Genomic DNA, 23336 nt, shown 5'->3' with positions numbered 1-23336 from the left:
GTGAGTGGGCGTGGCTGATGGGACATGTGGGTGCGGTTAGTCTGTGTGGGCAGGGTCAGAGTGTGGGGGCGGTGCAGGGACGGTTGGCAGGTTCAGTGTGGGGGCGGGGCTGGAGTGTGATCCGTTTGGAGGGGCGGACCGGCAGGGACAGTGCGGAGGGGCGGGGTCGGTGGAGCTGAGTGGGCGGAGTTGTCGGGGAGGGGGCGGGGTCGGAGTGGAGCTGAGTGGGCGGAGTTGTCGGGGAGGGGGCGGGGTCGGTGGAGCTGAGTGGGCGGAGTTGTCGGGGAGGGGTCGGGGTCGGAGTGGAGCTGAGTGGGCGGAGTTGTCGGGGAGGGGGCGGGGTCGGAGTGGAGCTGAGTGGGCGGAGTTGGCGTGGAGTCGGAGTGGAGCTGAGTGGGCGGAGCTGGCGTGGAGGGGCGGGGTCGGAGTGGAGCTGAGTGGGCGGAGTTGGCGTGGAGTCGGAGTGGAGCTGAGTGGGCGGAGTTGGCGTGGAGTCGGAGTGGAGCTGAGTGGGCGGAGTTGGCGTGGAGGGGCGGGGTCGGAGTGGAGCTGAGTGGGCGGAGTCGGTATGGGGGCGGGACTACAGGCCGATGTGGCCGGTCCGAATCCTCAGTGACGGTTAGTAGTGAGTCTGGACCCGTTCCCTCGCCCGATGGTGATCTCAGGCTCGGCCTCGTCTCTGGACTGAAGGAGTGAGGTGAGGTTGACCGTCTATTGCCCCCTGTCTCACCTGGAGGCCGGTGCTCGCAGCTTCCAGGATGAGGAGTCGAAGTAATTCCGGGGTGAGATTGGACTATTATGGGCGACTTGTAAACAACACGATCCTGTGTCACCAGGTGGGTACATTACTGTTCATTTACCTGATGCATCTCTAGCTTTAATGATCACTATGAAAGGGACGCAGAAATACTTCGTGCAACTTAATCACACAACCTCGTGATGAAAGCGCGATGTTTTAAAGCGGTGATCGAGGTTAAAGAGGTTTTTATTTAGGAGTGAAGGGGTGTGACTAGATTGGATTGGGATATCTGGTCAGCATGGACGGGTTGGACCGAAGGGTCTGTTTCCATGTTGTACATCTCTGTGTTCTCCCTCAGAGCTTGTGCGACATTTCCAAACTTCAGTGACGCTGTCATTTGCAGCAGGTGTTTGACTCACCAGTGATATGAACTGTTACTGTCTCTTTGGTCGGATTTATCTTGTTTTCTCTCCCCCTTTGGGGTATGGGAAGTATATTTCAAATTTATTTCTTAACCACAACCATGTCCAAATGTTGGCCAACTTTCTACCTAGGGTGACAGCCCACAATTAACAGGCTCTTGGAAGCGCTGCATTGTTAGTCACTAGGAGGATTACAGCCAAATATGTCATGTTGGATGGGGTCATATATAGGCCAGTCTAGTGATTCGAAGTTGGATCTTGACGGTAATCCAAGTTTCATAATTATGTTTTTATGCGAACACCCGGCTGAAATAGAATGCAGAGAGTCTGTTGGGAAGGATGCACAGTCGATAGGGCAAAGGGAAGGGTTAGAGTGTGTCTGTTTCAATGATTTGGAGTGTCAGGAATAAGAATGATGAGTTTAGAGCATCGATCAGTCCTTGGAACCACAATGTTGTGGCCATAATGGAGACATAAACTTCACAAGGACAGGAATGGTTGTTGGATGTTGCAGGGTTTAGATCTTTTAAAAAGAATAGGGAGGAGGGTAAAAGAGGAGGAGGGGGGTTGTGTTGTTACTTAGAGAGTGCATCACAGTTGCAGAAAATGAGGATGTTGAGGAGGGTTTGTCTGCTGAGTCAGTATGGGTGTATGTCAGTAAAGGAAAGGAGCAGTCACTTTATTGGGTGTTTTCTATAGACCCCCCAATAATAGCAGAGAGATGGAAATAGCAGAACTTGGAAAGGTGCAAATATAACAAAGTTGTTGTAATGGGTAATTTCAATGTCCCCAGTATTGGAACCTCGTTAGTGCAGATGGTCTGGATGGACCCAATTTTGTCAGGTGTGTCCAAGAGGGATTCCTGACTCAATATGTAGATAGGCCGATTGGGGGGAGGCCATATTAGATTTGGTGCTCGGCAAGGTGTCCAATCTCTGTGGGAGAGCATTTCATGACAGTGACCATTACTGCCTCACCTTTACCAGAATCATGGAAAGGGATAGGAACAGACAGTATGGGAAGGTATTTAATTGGGGCAACGTATTTAATTATTCTGCTATTAGACAGGAGCTGTGGAGTATAAATTGGGAACAATTGTTCTACAGGAAAGGCATAACAAAAGTGGAAGCTGTTTAAGGAGCACTCGTTGCGAATGTTGGATAACTTTGTCCCACTGGGACAGACAAGGAATGGTAAGGTGAAGGAACCTGGGATGACGAGTAGAGGAGCTTCTCATCAAAAGGAAGAAGGAAGCTTACTTAAGGTTGAGGAAGCAAGGATCTGGCACCGCTTTAGGGGATTACAGGGTAACTTAGGAAAGAACTCAAAAATGGACCGAAGACAGCAAGGAGGGGGCATGAGAAAATCATGGTGGGAAGGATAAGGGAAACCCAAAGGCATTCTAGACTTAGGTGAGGAATAAGAGAATGATCAAAGAGAGAATTGGGCCAATCAGGGATAGTGGAGACAACTTGTGCCTGGAGTTTGAAGAGGTAGGGGAGGCTCTAAATAAGTTTTTTGTTTTAGTATTCATCAGAGAGAAGGTGATAGTGAAATACCGTGGACCTGATTAATAGACTTGAACAGAGTGATATTCAGGAAGTGAATGTGCTGCAAGTTCTGGGAAGCATCAAGGTAGATAAGTCCCCAGGACTGGACCAGATATATCGAAGGGTCTAGATTAGAGTGGTGCTAGGAAAGCACAGCAGGTCAGGCAGCATCTGAGGAGCACGAAAATCAATGTTTTGGGCAAAAGCCCTTCATCAGGAATAGAGGTAGGGTGCCTGCAGAGTGGGGAGCTAAATGGGGGGTGGGGGGGGAAGTAGAATGGAGTACAATGGGTGAATGGGGGTGGGAATGAAGGTGATAGGTCAGAGAGGAGGGTGGAGTGGATAGGTGGAAAGGAAGATAGGCAGTTAGGATGGTGGTGAGGCGGTGCTGAGCTGGAAGGTAGGAGCTGGGGTTACTATAGGAAGCGAGAAATGAGATTGCTGTGCCTCTGGTGATGATCTTTGCATCCTCACTCTCTATGGAAGTAGTACTGGATGATTGGAGGGAGGCGAATGTTGTTCCTCAGTTCAAGAAAGGGAATAGGGAAATTCCTGAGAATTACACACCAGACTGTCTTACGTCTGTGATAAGCAAGGTACTGGAAAGGGTTCTGAGAGATAGGACTTATGACTATTTGGAAAAATATACTTTGATTAAAGGTTGTCACCACGACTTTCTGAGGGGCAGGTCATGCCTCATACACTTTATTGAGTTCTTTGAGGACGTGACGAGACAATTTGTCAAAGATCGAGCAATGAATGTGGTGTATATGGCTTTCAGTAAGGCATTTGATAAGGTTCCCCATGGTAGGCTCATTCAGCAAGTTAGGATGTATGGGATACAGGGAGACTTGGCTGTCTGGATACAGAATTGGCTGGCCGAAAGAAGGCAGCGAGTAGTAGTGGATGGAATATATTCTGTCTGGAGGTCAGTGACCATGGTGTCCTGCAGGGATCTGTTCTTGGGCCTCTGTTCTTTGAAGTTTTTATAAATGACTAGGACGAATAAATGGAAGGGTGGCTTTAGTAAGTTTGTTGATGACATAAAAATAGTGTTAAAGGCTGTTGCAGGCTACAATATGACATTGAAAGGATGCAGAGCTGGGATGAGAAGTGGCAGATGGAGTTCAACCTGGATAAATGTGAAGTGATTCATTTTGGAAGATCGAATTTTAATGCTGAATACAGGGTTAAAGATGATTCTTGGCTGTGTGGAGGAACAGAGGGATCTTGGGGTCCATGTACATAGGTCCCTCAAAATTGCCACCCAATTTGATAGGATTGTTAAGTAAACGTATGGTGTTTTGGCTTTCATTAACAGAGGGATTGAGTTTAAGAACTGTGAGGTTTTGGTGCAGCTCTATAAAACCCTGGTTTGATCACACTTGGAATATTATGTTCAGTTTTGGTTGCCTCCATATAGGAAGAATGTAGATGCTTTAGAGAGAGTGCATAGGAGATTTACCAAGATGCTGCCTGGAATGGATGGCTTGTCTTATGAAGAGAGGTTGAGTGAGCTCAGCCTTTTCACACTGGAGAGAAGGAAGAGAGGTGACATGATAGAGGTGCACATGGTAATGAGAGGCAGAGATAAAGTAGATAGCCAGAGACTTTTCCCCAGGGCTGAAATAGCTGTCACGAGGAGTCATAATTTTAAGATGATTGGAGGAAGATTTAGGGAAAATATCAGAGGTAGGTCCTTTACGCAGACAGTTGTGGATATGTGGAATACATTGCCAGCAGTGGGGGTAGAGTCAGAGACATTAGGGACATATAAGTGACTGCTGGACAAGCACATGGATGGCAGGAAGTTGAGGGGTGTATAGATTCGGTTGATCTTAGATGAAGATAAATGCTAAGCACAACACTGTGGGCTGAAGTGCCTTTATTGTACTCTACTATTCCCTGTTCTATGGATTTATAGTAATCCACACAAATCACACCTGTTTTTATTATGAATCCAGTACCTTTATGGCTAGAGTACTGCGCTTACAATCTAGATAGGGGCATGCATTATTCTTTTTCAATTGTAGCCAATGATTTGAAAACAAAAACTTGCAATTCAGTGTTCCTTGAGGTAAAACAGCATTCCTTTACTAATTTGTGTTCTCTACAATCTCAAATATATTTCAAATAGGCTGTGTACTGATAAGCGTTGATATATGAACCTTAAATTTTATGTATATAGTTAGTTGAAATAACCTGTTCACATGAATTTCAACCTGTAAATTTACTTATATTAAGTTTTCATTTTTAGAATAAAAAGCTTAAATTCTCATGTGACAAGTAAAATTTGTGTTTAGCAAGAACCAGACAGTGACTATTTTCAAGAAGAAAGAATTTGAGTCGCTCTTCTTGACATCTGACAGATGATGATTGCAGATTTCTCCACTATTGATATTCTGAGGCTTGATATTGGTCAGAACTTAACTGCAGTAGACATATAAATACTATGACTACAAGACAAATGGGCTGGGTATTCAATATATTTCTTGACTTGCTAAAGCTTTTGCCACCTTTAATATACAAGCCAGGAACATGATAGAAGTCTACTTGCCTGGATGAGTGCAGCTTTCATAATCAAAGCTTAACACCATCCACAGCAAAGCAGCCTGCTTAACAGACAGCTCTTTCACCATTTTAAATGCTCACTCCTTTCTTTATTGCCATACTGTGACTGCAGTACCATATACAGCTGGACTGCAACATCTCACCAGTACTTATTCTACAGTTCCTTTCAAATCCATGACCTTTATTAAAAAGAACAAGGGTGACAGGTCCATGAGAAAACTGTCAGCTGCAGGTTCACTTTCAATTTCCACAATATCCTGACTTTCAACTGTTTTGCCTACTATTCCTTTACAATTGCTGTGCCTCCCTCCCTCACTCGGTATACCTACACCACAAGAACCATAGTTCAACAAAGCAGCTTACACCATCTTCTCAAGGTTGGTTAAAAATGGGTGAAAAATCCTGATCTTGATACTCATCACATAAATGAAAGAAATACTAATAAAATCAGGGAGCTGATTAAGTCTAAGTCTATTGTAATGCATTGAAGACTTCTGAAATTTTGCTAAGTTTCTAGGAACAGACCTTGGCTTGGTTTGGAGGTGATACTTGCAGGGATGTGCTGCAAAATATGTTAATGGCAATGTTGCCATATTAATTTTAGATTTTTGAGCTACATTCAGGCAAATTTCCATCTTGCTTCCTCCAATCTCCTCTTCCGCATTGAGTTTGCAGCTCTTACTCTAACCTCTATTATTTGGACTGTTGGCTCTTTATTCAAAGATACATGTAAAATTTGGTCTTGTTAATCACCTCTGTGATAGTCATTGGCTGCTAAACAAATTCTTTCATGATACAACTAGCAACAATGGAATTATCATTGAAGGCATTCTCTTTTATTCTTCTGCACTAACATGGAGTGAAATAATATCCAATGAAGCTAATGTCTGTTCGAACTATGGGAAAACATCTCTCCATCTCAGTTAGTATCATTTAATCATCAGATGTCAGCTATAGTCTTTGTGTTGTAAATACTTTGTAATTCAATGTCATCCACTATGAGCAAAAGAAAAAAAGTGTTTGAATAATAAGGCTTTAATCACATAAAAAGCTATTTGTGAATGTGCCTGTGGAAACCGAAGCTTTGATGTATGTTACGTCCTGCTGTGTACATCATTAAATCTCGATGTGAAGTTCAGTCCAAATTATGAAGGTATTTTTCATTTCAAAATAAAAAAAATTAGAAGTAGAAGAAATTAAATTTCAAGAAATGATTTTAAAGCAAAATTCTAAAACATTTTAAAAATCTGCTTGGTTAAGTTGGTGATGTTCAAATTAATTTGGCATAAGCTTGAGAGAACAAACAAAGCTTTTGAAAACACCAGAATTTTGGGCACAATTGACTTCTGGATCCCCAATTGCAGCCAAAGTGAGAATTCCAAAACCAGTTTTCAGTGCTAGCTGTGTGCAGGGAGGATTGTAATTGGGCTGAAGGTCACTGGATAAGCAAGTAGGGTAATAAAGAATGAACTAACTTCTCTGTTCCTAATCAGTTAGCTAGCTAATTTGGCTGTAAATTATATATATGCATAATGGATATATGCATTACCTTCTGTACAAAACCCAGATGGTCTTGCCAGATTACCTGCTAAAATGAGTTGTCTGTTTAACTTTGGAAAGTTGTCTAACAGGCAATATTTAAAGGTGAGTATACAAAATTCACAAGACGAGAGAGATTTGAAATGTAAAAATGTTTATTCCAAAATCAGATTGCAAATGTCATTAGAATTACTGTCTGTATAGGTGGAAAAATAATCACGTATGATTTATTTATTCCTTTTATGAAGCAATTAGATGAATAGTCCAGAAAGAGAATTGATCATAATATAAGAAAATAATAGCATGCAGGCAATATGATGGTGGTTCTGTGAGAATAGCTCTTGTATGTAGATTGTGGAAGTAAAATAGTTTTACTTTGAACCTAATGAACTTTCCTTATTTCCAGGCCACCTATTCTTGGGTCTGCACTTATATTATGTGGACCCAAGACTTGGAGGACTCTGGGAAATATTGGTCTTATTTGCTCCTAGATTTCCAATTGCCCCTAACTTGAAAATTTCAAGCCCAGATATCAGCACTAGCAATGTGAATGGAGGATTACAGTTGGGCTCAGGCTCACTATTTTTACACTAAATACAAATGCATTCTGATTTTAAAAATTAATTTTCTCATCTCTAATCATACTGAGATTGTGCATTTTGTAGCCACAGCTTAGAATATTGACTGAAAAATGTTCCAAGCTAAACATACTGACTACCTTTGCTAATGCTTTCAACATTGCAATGTTGTGCCCTCCTAAAAATGACCTGATTATTTCTGTTTCAGTATATTATATACTTGTGTCATTAGCATCAAAGCAACAGTTTTGTGCTTGGCAGACATGGATACATAATACATATAGCATGTTGCAATTGATGTTAATAGGATTGTGTAACATCTGCATATTAACATATTTAGTATGTTAATACTTAGAATGTGACACTACACTGCAGTAATAGTGAATATACAACCGTATGAATTAGGAGGAGGAATTTGCTTGCTTTGCCATTCAACAAGATGATCACTGATCTGATGCCTTAATTCCACATTCTTAGTCTACCCCTGATAACCACCGACTTCCTGGTTTGGCAGAAATTTATGTGCCTTTGCTTAAAAATATTCAGCAACCCCATTTTCATCACTCTTTGGTGAAGAGAGTTCCAAATAGAGTCATAGAGATGTACAACATGGAAACAGATTCTTTCGTCCATGCCGACCAGATATTCTAAATTAATCTAGTCCCATTTGCCAGGATATGGCCCATACCCCTCTAAACCCTTCCTATTCATTTACCCATCCAGATGCCTTTTAAATTTTGTTACTAAACCAGCGTCCACCACTTCCTCCAGTAGTTTAATCCATACACACATCACCCGTTAGGACTTTTTTTTCTCCCCTCTCACCTTAAATCTATGTCCTGGGGAAAAAGATCTTGTCCATTTACCCTATCTATGCCCTTCATCATTTTATAAACTTCTATAAGGTCACCCCTCAGCCTCTGGGGCTCAGGGGAAAATAGCCTGGGCCTATTCAGCCTCTTCCTATAGCTTTTCCAACCCTGGCAACATCCTTGTTAATCTTTTCTGAATTCTTGTAAGTCACAAAACATCTGGGAGACCATGCAGTATTTGAATAATGGCCTAACCAAAGTCCTGTATAGTCACAACATGACCTCCTAACTTCTATACTCAACGCACTGTTTTCAAATAAACCTGTTGCACTATAACCTGGTGTTGTGTGATTTTTAATTCTGACTAATAAAGGAAAGAATACCAATCGTCATCTTCACCATCTAATCTACCTGCAATTCCACTTTCAAGGAGCTATTAATCTGCACTCCAAGGTTTGTTTGTTCAGCAACACTCCCCAGGACCTTACCATTAAGTGTATAAGTCCTGCTGTGATTTACCTTTCTAAAATGCAACACTTCACATTTATCTAAGTTAAACTCCATCTATCACTCCTCAGTCCATTGGCCTATCTGATCAAGATCCCATTGTACTGGGAGGTAACCTTCTCCGCTGCCCTCTCTACCTCCAGTTTTGGTGTCATGTGCAAACTTACATTAGAACTCTAATGTTTCCATCCAAATCATTTATATAAATGACAAAAAATAGTGAAACTAGCATCAACATTTGTGGCACACCACTGGTCACAGGCCTCCAGTCTGAAAAGCAACCCTCCACCACCACCCTCTGTCTTCTATCTTCGAGACAGTTCTGTATCCAAATGGCTAGTTCTCCCTGTATTCCGTGTGAGCTAACCTTGCTAACCAGTCTACCATGAGGAACCTTGTTGAACACTTTACTGAAGTTCATATAGATCACATCCACTATTGTCCTCATCAATCCTCTTTGTTACTTCTTCAAGAAAAATCAATCACGATTTCCCATGCATAAAGCCATGTGTACTATCCCTAATCAGTCCTTGCCTTTCCAAATACATGTAAGTCCTTTTCCTCAGGATTCCCTGCAACAACTTGCCCACCACTGATGTCAGGCTGACCAGTCTGTAGTTCCCTAGCTTTTCTTTATCATCTTTCTTAAATACTCATAATCCTCTGATAGAAAAAAAACTTTTAAGATGAAGTATCTGTATGTCATTTCACAATAGGGCTTTGATCCTTCTCTTAAACAGATGTGAATTTATTGAAATTTGGCTTTAAGTTGATTATTTAGATCCTTTTATTTTGTAGAATACTGTAACTGGATTACTGCCTGCGAGCTCTGACCAGCAGGATGCTTGGGTTCGTGATAATGTGTACAGCATCCTGGCAGTATGGGGCCTTGGAATGGCATATCGCAAAAATGCTGACCGAGATGAGGATAAAGCAAAAGCTTATGAGCTTGAACAGGTGAGTAGCTGAACATAATTGATAGCTGTTATTACAAAATGGGTTGAAGTAGAGGTTGGAATATAGGGCTGTACCCCTGCAAGCACAAATAAAGTTGAAACATTTTAAGAAAAATGTTTCTCTTACTCCTACCAGTAATGAAGTGACAGAAGAGGTAAGAATTGATAAATCAGTAATTCGGTCTTCTACACAGAAGACTCACCTAGACTACTTTCGTCTATTCCAAACTTAGTACGTAACCTTTTATTTAATCTGATCCTTGTTCACTGAAGTGGCATGGTATTTCTTTCAAATGTTAACTACTTTTGAGTGATATTCAAACTTCTGTCAGATTAAAGTTTCCTTTGCTTAATCCTGTTAATCTAATTCACTTTTAAGCTAAAATCTCAGTTTTCATATATTTCAAGCTTTGTATTTCAGTAATGAATCAGTTGTTTTAATCAATGGTCTGCTAGACCTACGGAGAACAGAAGTTTGTTGCTGTTGATGGACTTCTGAGGAAAAGTCGTACTTACCAGACTCTGGCTGTTCAATGGCTAATGGAATAACTGCATTTCGGACTGAGTACCCTACTCAGTCAGGAAATCAAGAACATGTTTTCAATCAAAAGTACCTCGTTTGAGTAAAAGAATAAATATGTTGCATTTTCTGGAAATAAATGTCATGAGTCTGCAAGATTCTGAGTTTGTTGTATGGCTGAGTTATCTGATCTCTGCAATGGTGATGATAAGAGACCCCCCAGATGCCCTTGGCATCTCTAGAATGAAGAAGAATCACCATGATTCTTCCAGATGACCAACTACTGATGTCTGCTGGAAATTGCATTTGTGTGAGTACAAAATGAGAGCAAGCTCTGTCTCAACTATGATACATCCTGTGTCTAAGCAAACAGTTTACAGTCTAAGTTCACATGAAAAAGGCTGCTTGTATGGAACTTTAGAAAACGGCTAATGCATCTCAAACAGGATCCAGCAATGGGGAAAAGGGGCCTGTTTGCAGTAATATGTTAAATTGTCCCTCACCATTCCTACAATTTATCTTTACCTGTGAAGACAGTTTAAGTGAAAGAATCTCCAATGAATGACTTGAATAGAAGCACCTGTATGTAAAATAGAGAAAGATATAATTGGAGCGAAAAAAAGTTTTTGTATGCTGAATATTTTTGTTGTTATCAACTTATTCTAAAGTAAACGTTAAGAATCTTCATTTGTTCATTTCCTTACTATACTTTCCAAGCTAAAGTTCTTCTATATTGGATCTGCCAAAGTGGTTGTAACTTAATCTCTGAAAAGTGTCATCTCTGAATAGTTTGAAAATGTCATGTGAAAGCTGAGGTGGGTACAGCAGTGCCAGCAAAGGGCTGCTGGAGGGTTATGGCCTGATAGGAATTGCTGACTCCATGTAAACATGTACTGGTTTTTATTTCATCTTTCAGAGTGTGGTGAAACTGATGCGAGGGTTGCTACGCTGTATGATGAGACAGGTACAAGACCATTCTAGATTTCACATCATATCTTGAGCTTGCAAAATAATTAGTCACATTTATCATTTAAAACCTTTATCTTGACAAGGTTCTTCGAGCATAAACAGAGTGTGCAATTAAATTTAAACAAAACTAAAACACCGTTTTATGAAATGAATGGAGTTTGTGTTCTGTGTAAAATAGCTTAACAGGTACAACTTGAAAATTGAATGCTCATTTGGAATTTACTAGGTCTTCAGTTTGAGTTTGAAGACTAATTGGTAGGATGATAAGAGGTAAGAAATAGTAGCATGATATAATGACTTGGAGAAGTGATTAACTAGGCTAATAAGACATCAGTTTTCACTCGTCTTCTCCTAACAACGGACTGTTATATTGTTCTGTGATCACTGAAATATGTAACTAGCTTGTGCATATAGCTATTCTTCATGTTTGGAGCTACATAAAGGTTAATCAGACTTTCAACAGTGAGGATATTTTATCTCAATCTCTGTTTAGTTCCTAACTGGTTTTCATGCATATCGTTTTTTTAAAGAATCAGCACATAGTGGTCAGCTGGAGGAACCTATCTGAATATTTTCTTTATTACTAGACTTGGCAGATATGAAGCTAATTCTAGGACCCAGCCTACTATCTGTTACAATCATGCTTGAACTTTTAGGCCAATTTTAATTTGTCTTAGGAACTGTAGCTGTCAGCCAGGCAGAGAGTCAAAACTTCTCGTGAAATTTTCAGGGGTTAGTGAAAGGTATTAAGATTGATCTATAGTTGATTTCATATGATAATACAATTATTTTATGTACATAGAGAAATAAAGTTGAAAAATTCAAGTACACTCAGAGTACACAAGATGCCCTCCATGCTAAGTACAACACTGGAACATGTGCTACAGTGGTTCAAGATGATCAGTGGGGTCACCTACAAATTGATGCTACCTCCATCTTCCTGCTTTTTCTTGCACAAATGACTGCTTCAGGTAAGAAGAACTAACCAAAGTTGCTCTGAAACATTGTCAGATTGCTAGCCAATTGTCAAATTATTGGTGATGATCCTAGTTTGCCTCTAAAGCTTTGATTATCACATTTCCCAGTAGTTTATGCAACTACTTGTTTAGCATCAATTATTTATATATTACTTCATTACTTTCTTCATATACCTGGTTTCGATTAACATTGAATTCTAATTATTATTTCTGATTTCCTACATTTGCCTCATTCTTGAATGAGTGATTGTTTATTTCAGTTCCGAATGAGTTCTTCTGGCAACAAAACAGTAACACAGCACCCTTCCTCTCTGCTGTATTTTCTTCATTACATTAAAGGGATGATATTGCTTTGCTGAGCAGCCTAATTACTAACTTCGAATAACTTCTAACTTGTGTGGTTGTTTTCAATCACACCAGCCTCGAAATTTGGTTCTGTAATATTCAGTTTTCAGACAGCATTCCGATATATTTGGACAGAAGAGAACTAGCTGTCTTACTATTCAAGGGCAAACAAGAGATGTCCTGTACCCATGCTCGACTAATTCTTGAGGGGACCTCAATTTGATGTTAGAACCCTATCTTTCTTGTATATGCAAGGGGTCTAACTCTTGTTTGAGTTTCCATTGGTAAGATTGCCTATTCTTAACTATAACCAAAAAAAACCTAGCTGGATGTGGAATTGAAAGAAATAGACGTGCTCCTCCTGAACTCATATTAAAGGAACTGATCACCATCACCTCTGACTCTCCATCCTTCTGAACTCTGGGTTCCCAATCTCTGGTCCTTCATTTTCTTGTATCAACTATCTCCTGTAACACCCATAACACCTGTGTGAGTAGCAGGTAAATTTTCAACCACTTTTTGCTGATGGGTTTTGAGATCATCTTGGGTCCGTTATCATCATTAATCCTGTATGCTCCAAGTGCTTCTAAATTTCTCACTATGCTGGATAAATCTAATTTTAATCTCCTTCTGTGTTAGTGTTACTTCTTTACATTGCATCAGGGCAGAGCAAAAAGAGACCATGTCATTCAACATTTATGACTTTTCCATCATAAGAACAGTATCTGATGAATAAAGAGTTCTGTTTTCTGAGTTTCACTGATTTTTGTATTAACTGACCGTATTGATTGTGATTTTCCATTTTTGTACAGTCTGCAAGTCTAGGAATAGAAAGGAAAATGTCCTGATAATGTTAGCATCTTTTAGTTTTTGTTCTGAAATGTGACTTATTAAAAAGTATTGTCATGTGAGTGTATACTATTGAAAACTCTTGTGCTACAAATCAGATTTCCTTCACTTGCATTACAGCTGGCAGATTGTGAACATGCATATGGTAAAACTTTCAAAACCTTTACAATTTGTGTGATTTCTTCATTCTTGTTATTTTGTGGCTGATGTGGATCTGTCCATTGAGTATCTTGGTGGTTTTATTGCTATCAAGAATGCACAAGTCATGTAACTTGTTGTTTAAAGAGAAAATGAAAGTTTTCCTTTGTCACTTGCTCTCTCTTTATGATATAGATTTTCACTTGATATCTTGTGCTCCTCTGAGTCATTATGGCATTCATAGCCTGACTTCTGCTCATAATATTGAGATGTCAACTCTTTCAAGGTGTGACATAACCTCTGGTGAATTCTTTGTTTTAATTCCTTTCTGTTTCTGAGACAGGGAATTTGGTAACATGGAGTGTAAAGCCTGAATAACTTGTGTTTTCAATAATCTCTGTCACACTCCTGTAGTCGAGCATGAGACGAATCTTGGAGAAGTCCTCTTTGCATTATTCCAACAATGAGATAGTTGGTTAGCTTGCTGAGCTCTTGGGTTATTATGCAGACGTTTTGTTACCATACTAGGTAACATCAGTATTGAGTACGTTGCTGGAAAAGCACAGCAGGGCAGGCATCATCCGAGGAGCAGGAAAATTGATGTTGTGATCAGTATGACTTCCGTGAAGTGCTGTTGTTCTGTCTCGCTTGGTTTTTATGTGATCCAGTCTGTTGTGGTAAGCGTTACTTTTGGGCCTTCTCTTCAGCGGCTTGTACACTTGGTCTATCTCTTCCTGTCTGTTGGTGGCCTTTTTGGTTGAAAATGAGGCTTCCAACTCTGGTCAGCCTGTCCTAAGTTAGTAACTTTCTCTAGGATGCTAAGGGTCATGATTTAATGATTCCCATAACCACCTTCAAAAATACGTGTGGGAAATTGTGCGCCAAAAATCACAGTACTGGAACTCGACCAATGTACATTGGGCTACTACTCTGGAGAAAGCCATCATCACCGCACAACACAAGACCAGAAAGAGACTTACACTGCAGGAGAAACTGGCTAAACTTAGACACAATACCAACAAAGACAACCCAGTTACATGGATAAGATATCTATCTAATAGAACACTTAATGACACTGAGAAAGTTGTCTTAATACGCAGACTCAACTACAACCACACAGACACTGATAGAACTGACTTCCTGGCTGTCCTAGAAGCAACACTGAAGACCAAAGATCTTACAGATGAGACACACCAGGCAACCTGACAAACTATAGACCCCACACCAACCCAGAGAAACGAGCGGAGCATCCTCAGCGAATTCCTCCTTCCACCAGAAAGGAAAGTGTTGAAAGGACTCCAAGAAGACAAAAACATCATAATATTACCAGTGGACAAAGGAAAAATGATAGTTATAATGAATAGACAGGACTACATTGAGAAAGCACAGATGTTGCTGGACAATACTGAAACTTACCAACAGATGGAAATAGACCCAACACTGCAATTGGCTATAAGGATTACATACATGCTGAACAAACTTAAACAGGACAGATAACCAAAACAGACTACCCCAGGATGAAACGAGAAAGCTACCATACCCCTGCTTTTACGAACCCCCGAAAGTACACAAACCAGACCTCCCATTCAGACTCAGTCTTGCAACTCGGTGCACCAATGCACAACCAATCCAAGGAACTACAATGTAGACTGAAACACCCCGTTAGCAGGTTAATCCACTCCATTCACTTGGCCCAGAAATTCATGAGTACTAAAATTGACGAGGATGAAATGGTTTCATTTGATGTCATAGCTCTATTCACCTCCATTTACATACCATGAGCCAAGGAAACAATTGCCACACTACTAGAGGATCCTGTGACAATGACTCCCAGCAACACCATCAGCACAGACAACATGCTCCAGCTACTAGACCTTTGCCTTACCATCAACTTTGAATTCAAAGGCCAGATATACCAACAAGGCAACAGCACACCAATGAGTTCTCCCACCTCAGGATTAATAGCAGAAGTAGTCATGCAGAGACTTGAAAACAGCCCTTCCTCTGATCCAACTGAAACTATGGATACGATACATGGATGACACATTTGCCATCATCAAATGTACTAGATGGAAGAAACATACTGCCTTATCAACAGTGTACATGTACTCACCAGTATCAAGTTTACCAGGGAGGAAGAGAACAACAAGCAACTTCCATTCTTAGATGTCATGATAGAACAGATGACCAACAGAGGATTTGCAACCAAAGTATACAGGAAGCTCACCCACATGGACCAGATCCTCAATTATAATAGCAATCACCTCACTGTTCACAAACTGAGCTGTCAAGACACTATTCAAAAGAGCCGTGACACACTGCAACATATCAGAACTGCACAGGGAAGAAGAGGAACACTTAGACAAAGTCTTTGCTAACAACGGATAACCCATCAGCTTTATCTGCTGATGCCTGTCCAACAGACAACACCAAGAAGACACTGTACCTACCAACACACTGGCCACCCTATCCTACGTGAAGAACATACCAAAATTAACTACCAGGCTATTATGACCACTCAGTATTATGGCGGTGCACCAACCAACAGCCACACAACACCAACTATTTACCAGGAATAAGATCCCATACCTGCAGCATGCAGGACCAAGGTGGAATACAAAATCCTTTGCAACAACTGCAACAAGCACTACATTGGACAAGAGATTAAAAAAAAAGCGATCCAACTTCACAAACACCAACTGACGTCTAAATGACATGATCCACTTTCCCTCTTCTCTGCACACACAGACCAAGAGGGCCATCAATTAAACTATAATAAAGTTCCTAACCTCGGATAGGCCAACCAGAGATGTGCTAATGAGTTCTTAGAAGCCTGGCTTTCAACCAAAAAGGCCATCAAGCCTAAACTCACAAAGATAGACCCAGTGTACAAACTGCTGTAGAGAAGACCCAGAAGTAATGCTCACCCCAACAGACCGGACCACACAAAAACCGAGTGTAACAGAACAACAGCGCTTCATGGAACTCGCACTGATGATGATATCCAGTATGGTAAAGAAACATCTGCACTATAACCCAGTAGCTCAGTGAGCTAACCAACCACCTCATCCACAACAAAAGAGCTACACTTCTTTGTGAAAACCTTACTCCAACTATCTGTGGCTTTATTTTATTTGAATTTATGGTGTTTAAACATTTCTGATTCAATTACTTCAATATACTTGAAACATTTTCCAAAAGGTGTATTATGAACCAGGCCAGACCCCTTCAAAACAATACAAGAAGGTAGCCCAGACCCTAACTTTGCTAGTTGTTTTAAGCAGGTGTAATGTGAATATTCCAGGAAGGATGCAGCTGGTCAAACCACTATGTTTTAAATGAAACAATTTATTTGCAAGATTACCAAAGGAAACGCGAACAAAAGAGAACAGAATACCGAATAACTGAACCTATTTGAAAACCCAACAGATTATCCCAATTTAATGATGCTATTCCCAATAATTGCAACAATTCCCATAAACACCCCTTGGTATAAAAAGTAAAAATCAAAAGAGTCTTACAGGAGAGAAGTCAGAGAGAGAGAGAGGGGAGGATCAGCCTGAACCTGCTTCTTTGGGTTCAGCAGCTTTTACGACATTACTTCTGAAAGAAACAAACCAAAACACAAGAGAGACTGAGCTGGGGGAATTGGCCAGTCCCCTTTCATTGTACAAGTTTTTTTTCAAAAACCTGAAATCTTGTTGCTTGAGGCAGTATCTGTTAGCTATAATCAAACTGGTTCTAAAACCCTTCAACTTTGACTTTTTGGAGTCTGTGTCGTTTAGAGTCATAGAGATGTACAGCATGGAAACAGATCCTTCAATCCAACCCGTCTATGCCGACCAGATATCCCAACCCAATCTAGTCCCACCTGCCAGCACCCAGCCCATATCCCTCCATACCCTCCTTATTCATATACCCATCCAAATGCCTCTTAAATGTTACCAGCCTTCACCACTTCCTCTGGCAGCTCATTCCACCCTCTGTGTGAAAAAGTTGCCCCTTAGGTCTCTTTTATATCTTTCCCCTCTCACCCTAAACCTATGCCCTCTAGTTCTGGACTCCCCGACACCAGGGAAAAGACTTTGCCTATTTATCCTATCCATGCCCCTCATAATTTTGTAAACCTCTATAAGGTCACCCCTCAGCCTCCAACGCTCCAGGGAAAACAGCCCCAACCTGTTCAGCCTCTCCCTGTAGCTCAGATCCTCCAACCCTGGCAACATCCTTGTAAATCTTTTCTGAACCCTTTCAAGTTTCACAACATCTTTCCGATAGGAAGGAGACCAGAATTGCACGCAATATTCCAACAGTGGCCTAACCAATGTCCTGTACAGCCGCAACATGACCTCCCAACTCCTGTACTCAATACTCTGACCAATAAAGGAAAGCATACTCTCAGGGGAAAAAAAACCCATTAAGGACAACATAACCTTGTTAAAGGAGCAGCATTGTCACAGTTGTGTAAATATGTTGTCAACAATGATAAATATAGAATAAGGTACCATGGTAAATGTATTTTTAAATGCCATTATTTACAGTTCTACAGGGTAATCGAAAGAAATAGAGTTCAGTCTCCAGTACTAGTAAAATTGTGTATTCCACATATAATAAAAGCGGAGTTTAATTTTTTTTACTCAATCTGTTCAGAGATGATACATCTTTGGAGTAGGTAGGACTTGAACCTGTACCTCTAGGCTCAGAGATAGGGACACTATATTACATCACAAATGCTGTGCAAAAAGGCTGAGTTTAATTTATGTATCAGAAATGGATTACTTAATGTCTGAATTGAAAGAATTAATGATGAGTGTTTTATTTCTCCCTAGGGCTTCATATAATTTTCACTCTGGATGAAGTGGATTTTATACAAAATCTTGTGTTTTATGTTGAAGTGGCTTATAAAGTTGCAGTGAGTATACCCAGATATTCTGTGTTTCTTATTTGACCTTACAATGTCATGGGAAAAGATAACCACAATTATCTTAAATCTTATAGGACAGATTTAAAGATGATGGTGACTAGCTATTCTCTGCTTTTTTAAAATATATGATTACTTTTATAAAAATTTTGACTCAAGATATATGTCACTGCTAGGCATTAAAATAATGTTATTTTCCAGGGTTCCTGAGATTTTCTTGAGGGCTACCTCTCGAATTTTGGAGGATGCTTTTTGGTTTTCAAAGGCTCCTTTTTCATTCTGATCAACTAATTTATAAGATGGTAGTAATAATACCTTCTGTGTTTGTCTTGACATATAGTATTTGGACTTGCACTGAAGCGGAATTAGAATTCATCAATATTTCAGTTATCAATCTTCCATTAACCTTCTTCCCATCTTGCAAAGAAGTATTAATTTTCCCGACACCACAGCATTTAAACTGGCACAAGACAACAGGTGCAAGATAACAACAAAAGTTCAAAATAACCGATACTATATTTTAAAAAAAACTACTTGTGCAAACTGGTGAGAGTGCAGCTAATACTTATGCACAAATGATTACTGATTGCACAAATGATTGCACAAATTTACCTGATTACTACGTCTTACGCTGCTAATCAAATCTCAATCTTTTCAAGATTTCCATTCTCACCTTTAGCTGAATATTCTTTTACTGACAGATTTAAAGTGGTCCTTTCTCCTTCGTAGTCTCTTCCCAACCTGAACAGCAGCTGGCAACTTCTCTCGGCAGACTCCTTCCTACACCTTATCATACATCCTACAGACTCCCTTTCTGTCACCTTTTTTCCCCTCCCCCAGCTATTCCTTGCAGCCTTCCTCTTCCACATCAACTTTCTTGCCGCTCTCTTGTCCCACGTTTCCCCGTGCACCCCCCACCCAACATTTCTTCTCTTTTACCCTTCCACTTTACTCATCCATCTTGCAATATCTTCTTCAAATTCACTGGCAGACACTCATCACAGCAAAACATGGTGCCCTTCTGGCCTATGACACTGCAGCTACTGGAGAAGGATTCCCTTGGCAAATCTCCCACTTTACTTTCCTAACTGCTGGTGGCTCTTCCAATCATAATAGTAAGCCTATCAGCAGCAAGAATAGGAGTGAAGCAACCTGTAATTGGAGGTGTAGCTCCTCTCCAAGTCAAATGATCAGGGGTAACTTGTCTTGCATTGGTCATACTCATGGTTGGGTTTTCTCAGGTATTTTCTGAGGGCTTTCAGGGGCAAATTTCCCTTTGTTCCTATTGGGTACTGTTCACTGCAGTTTGTACAATGCAGCAATGTATGGGTTCACATTCAAAGTTCCACGAGCCTATATTTTGCCTCAAAGTGAAGTGAGAGAAGGGAGTTTTCCCCACTTTGGGAACAGTGGAAGAGAAACTTAAATATTGTTGCAATGTTTTACACACTTAAACTGAGCCGCATCTAAATCTGTGGGGATTTTTCCTGTTGCCTCCCAGTTTAGTTGTATGCTGGAAATGTGCTATGACATACTCAAAACTGAAGTATAATCAGTTTAGGCTCTCCTTTTCTGCAAAGGGAATTACAGTATTTGGCCCATCTGGTGATTATTAAACTTGTTGCTCACATTTCCTTTTTCATTTGGCAGGATTATGGCATGTGGGAACGTGGTGACAAGACAAATAAAGGAATTCCAGAACTGAATGCCAGTTCTGTAGGTATAGCCAAAGTAAGTATTGAATTTAAAAATACTTGAGAGTAAAGTGGCAAAGTAGTGTGACTGGATGTTCCAGTGTGTTGACATGCCTTGGAACTTGGACTTGAATCTGATCCAAGCTTCTGGAATGAAAGTCACCTTCCGTTGTTTGTTGCAAGGATTCAATGTGACACATAGTGCAGCCAAGTTCTTTGTGTGCACAGATTCTCACTATCTGTTTACACTATCTGTCCACTTTTTAAAAGCCTATTAATTGGGATGGAAGGGAATAGAATGCTTTGCTATTGTTGAGTTTGGGACACGTATTGCACTAAAATACAAACTACAGTGAGTATTATGGCAAATATTTAAGTCCAGTGAGTTCTGTAACAGTTCTATATCTCACCTAAGGCACAGAAACTCTAAGGGAAAGGTAAATCAACTGTGGCTAGTAAAATCAGTTAAAGATAGAAGCATTTAAAATAGAAGCAAGAGTAAGCTGCTCCATCAAGCCTGCTCTGCTATTTAACATCATGGCTGATCCTTAATCTCAACATCATACTTCCACCTCTCCTCACACCCCTCAACATCTTTATAGTGTCTGGAAATCTGCCCACTTTTTAAATGTATTCTAAGCCTTCCTATGGTAGATAATTCCAAAGGTTCATCACCCTGAATTAAGAGGTTTCCCTTAATCTCTGTCCATAATGGCTTAGCCAGTATCATGTGAATTACTGCAGATGCTGGAATCTGAAACCAAAAGAGAGAATGCTGTAAAATCTCAGCAGATCTGGCTACAGCATTTTCTCTTTTGGTATCATGTGATAGTGACCTTGCTCCCAGATAGGAGAAATGTCATCCCTGAATTCAGTTTGTCCAGCCCTGTCAGATTTCCATATTTCAATGACTTACCCCTTATTCTAAACTAACGTGAATACGGGCCCAATCGACTCGATCTCTCCTTGTATGGCGCTCTTGCCATTCCCAGGAATCAGTCTGGTGAATTTTTGCTGCACTACCTCTATGGTGTGTATATCATTCCTTTATTAAATAGACTTAATCTGCACACAGTACTCTAGATGTGGTCTCGCCAAACTTCTTTACAGCTGAAGTAAGTCTATAAGCATAAAAACACAACAGCTTTCTCAAGTTTAAACAAAAATCTTACTTTAAGCAAGGTCTGAAACAAAAACTGATTTTTCTTACCACAGGCAGCTCTCGAAGCACTTGATGAATTGAACCTCTTTGGTGCTAATGGAGGCCCCAAATCAGTTATCCATGTTCTAGCAGATGAAGTACAGCTCTGTGAAGTAAGATCTAAACAAAGAAGGTGAAATTCAACTTGTGTTGTGACTGCAATGTATTCTGGCAAAACTTTAATATACTTAGTCGAATTGTAGTCATATTAATGTATGTAGGTTTAGCCCTGCATCTCAAATTTTGTATATGTTATGTCTGAAGTGCTTGAGGCATATACATTAGCTTAAATTTACAGCCATCTGCCTAAACACTGAATGTTTAAAGTTGTTTTTTACTATTGCAATACGCTTTAAAGTAGAAACCTAAACTGTTAAAATTATCTACTTTTGTGATCCATTGTGAGCTATACTAGGGGAAAAATTTTATATTAGAATATACAATTAATAGAAAATATTATTAACTATCAAATATTTTATAAACAACTTTGCTGTGGTTACATATACAGAGGAACCTTGATTATCCAAACGAGATGGGCGGGCAGTATTTCGTTCAGATAATTGATTATTTGGTTAATTAATTCAATGCCTCTCCTCTGGGGCTCGGAGTTTCCTTTTTCCTCGCTCTGCCTGCCTTGCTCCCACACTCTGTCTCAGGGTTTGTTTCTGAGCAGGCAGACACACCTGTGTAAAGGATCTGCAGCATTGGTGAAGCCCCCCCCGCCCCCGTAATCAGTTCAATGGGATTGACACAGTGAGTATTTGCTAAGTCTTCTCCGCATTCAGGAGACTTGGCAGCAGCACACCAAGTGTGAGCCCCCAATCTGGCCGCTGCTCACCCCATAATCCTGTCCAATGCCATTGCCCCTCAGCTTCCCCCCCCCCCCCCCGTATTTGGAGGCAGTGCCTGGGCTCCCATCAATGTCCAGGACTGTTCTTTGGCAGCATTTCAGTAAGCTGAATTCATTTTTAATCATTGTAAACAAAAAACGCAATCAGTGTTGGAAACATCTCTTTGATGTAATGTTTCTATCGGGACCTTGAGAACTTCTTTGGATAATCTGAAATTTGGATAATTAATATTCAGATTATTGAGATTCCTCTGTATATAACTTCTATATATTTAGCATGTAGGTAACATGTATTGCGAGCTAATATGACCATTGGCGTGCATTTTCTGATGGCCAGATAATCAATTTTAAAAATTGAATTGTAGTTATGTATGAGGACCATGCAGATTCCAGAGCATAGCAGACTCCATAACAAACTGTTTCTTGTACCTACGCCAGTTTTTTTAATCCTATACTGTACAATTCATTTCAATAATTCTAACTTTGCTCACAAGCCTATTGTTTAGCACTTCACAAAGTGCCTTTTGTAAGTCCATGTACACAACATAAGTCAGAGGGTAATGCTTTTAGAGTCATAGAGATGTACAACATGGAAACAGACTCTTCGGTCAAAGTTATCCATGCTGACCAGATATCCTAATCTAGTTCCATTTGCCAGAACTTGGCCCATATCCCTTTAAAACCCATCCAGGTGGCTTTGAAATGTTGTAATTGTACCAGCCTCCACCACTTCCTTTGACAGCTCATTCTATACACGCACCATCCTCTGCGTGAAAAAAGTTGCCCTTTAGGTCTCTTTAGATTTTTCCTCTCTCACCCTAAACCTATGCCCTCTAGTTCTGGATTCCCCCAACCCAGGGAGAATTTATTTACCCTATCGATGTTTTCAAATTAACCTGCTCTGCAATGTAATTACACACCTTGGGAACAGATGGGATGTAAACCTGGGCCTCCTTGTACAGAGGAAGGGATGTTATCACTGCATCAGAGGAATCTCTTTTGAAGTGATTTTAATTTACCTTGAATATTGCAACCATGTCATAAAATCAACCAAACACATACGACCAGGGTAAAGGATTAAATGTTCAGATGTTAGTTATTGCAGGCTGTGCAAAGAGAAGAATTATTCTACATAATGACTGCCTCAATAAGAAATAATGATTCATTGCAAAAAGGGAGAAAAGCTTCTTTCCACAAA

The 23336-nt window shown here is 40.3% G+C and overlaps 1 protein-coding gene across 6 annotated transcripts in view; it reads left to right on the top strand.

The window, feature by feature from the left end:
- The first annotated feature begins 566 nt into the window (after window positions 1-566).
- Window positions 567-23336, top strand: part of phka1a (phosphorylase kinase, alpha 1a (muscle)) — a 126313-nt gene continuing 103543 nt past the window's right edge. For 4 of the 6 annotated variants that reach the window (XM_060832662.1, XM_060832663.1, XM_060832661.1 and 1 more), the window contains exons 1-7: window positions 567-836; window positions 9517-9675; window positions 11111-11158; window positions 11966-12134; window positions 18302-18384; window positions 20044-20124; window positions 21303-21401. In XM_060832662.1, coding sequence (XP_060688645.1) covers window positions 759-836; window positions 9517-9675; window positions 11111-11158; window positions 11966-12134; window positions 18302-18384; window positions 20044-20124; window positions 21303-21401 — 717 coding nt within the window. In that variant the 5' untranslated portion in view covers window positions 567-758. Of the gene's footprint in view, window positions 837-9516; window positions 9676-11110; window positions 11159-11965; window positions 12135-18301; window positions 18385-20043; window positions 20125-21302; window positions 21422-23336 lie in introns of those variants that run through there. The other 2 variants (XM_060832660.1, XM_060832664.1) reach the window with 2 other exon arrangements.

Source organism: Hemiscyllium ocellatum, chromosome 11, assembly GCF_020745735.1.
Source record: "Hemiscyllium ocellatum isolate sHemOce1 chromosome 11, sHemOce1.pat.X.cur, whole genome shotgun sequence".
NCBI lineage: Eukaryota > Metazoa > Chordata > Chondrichthyes > Orectolobiformes > Hemiscylliidae > Hemiscyllium > Hemiscyllium ocellatum.
The sequence above is the reverse complement of the archived record's forward strand: the minus strand, read 5'-3'. Positions and strand labels throughout refer to the sequence as shown.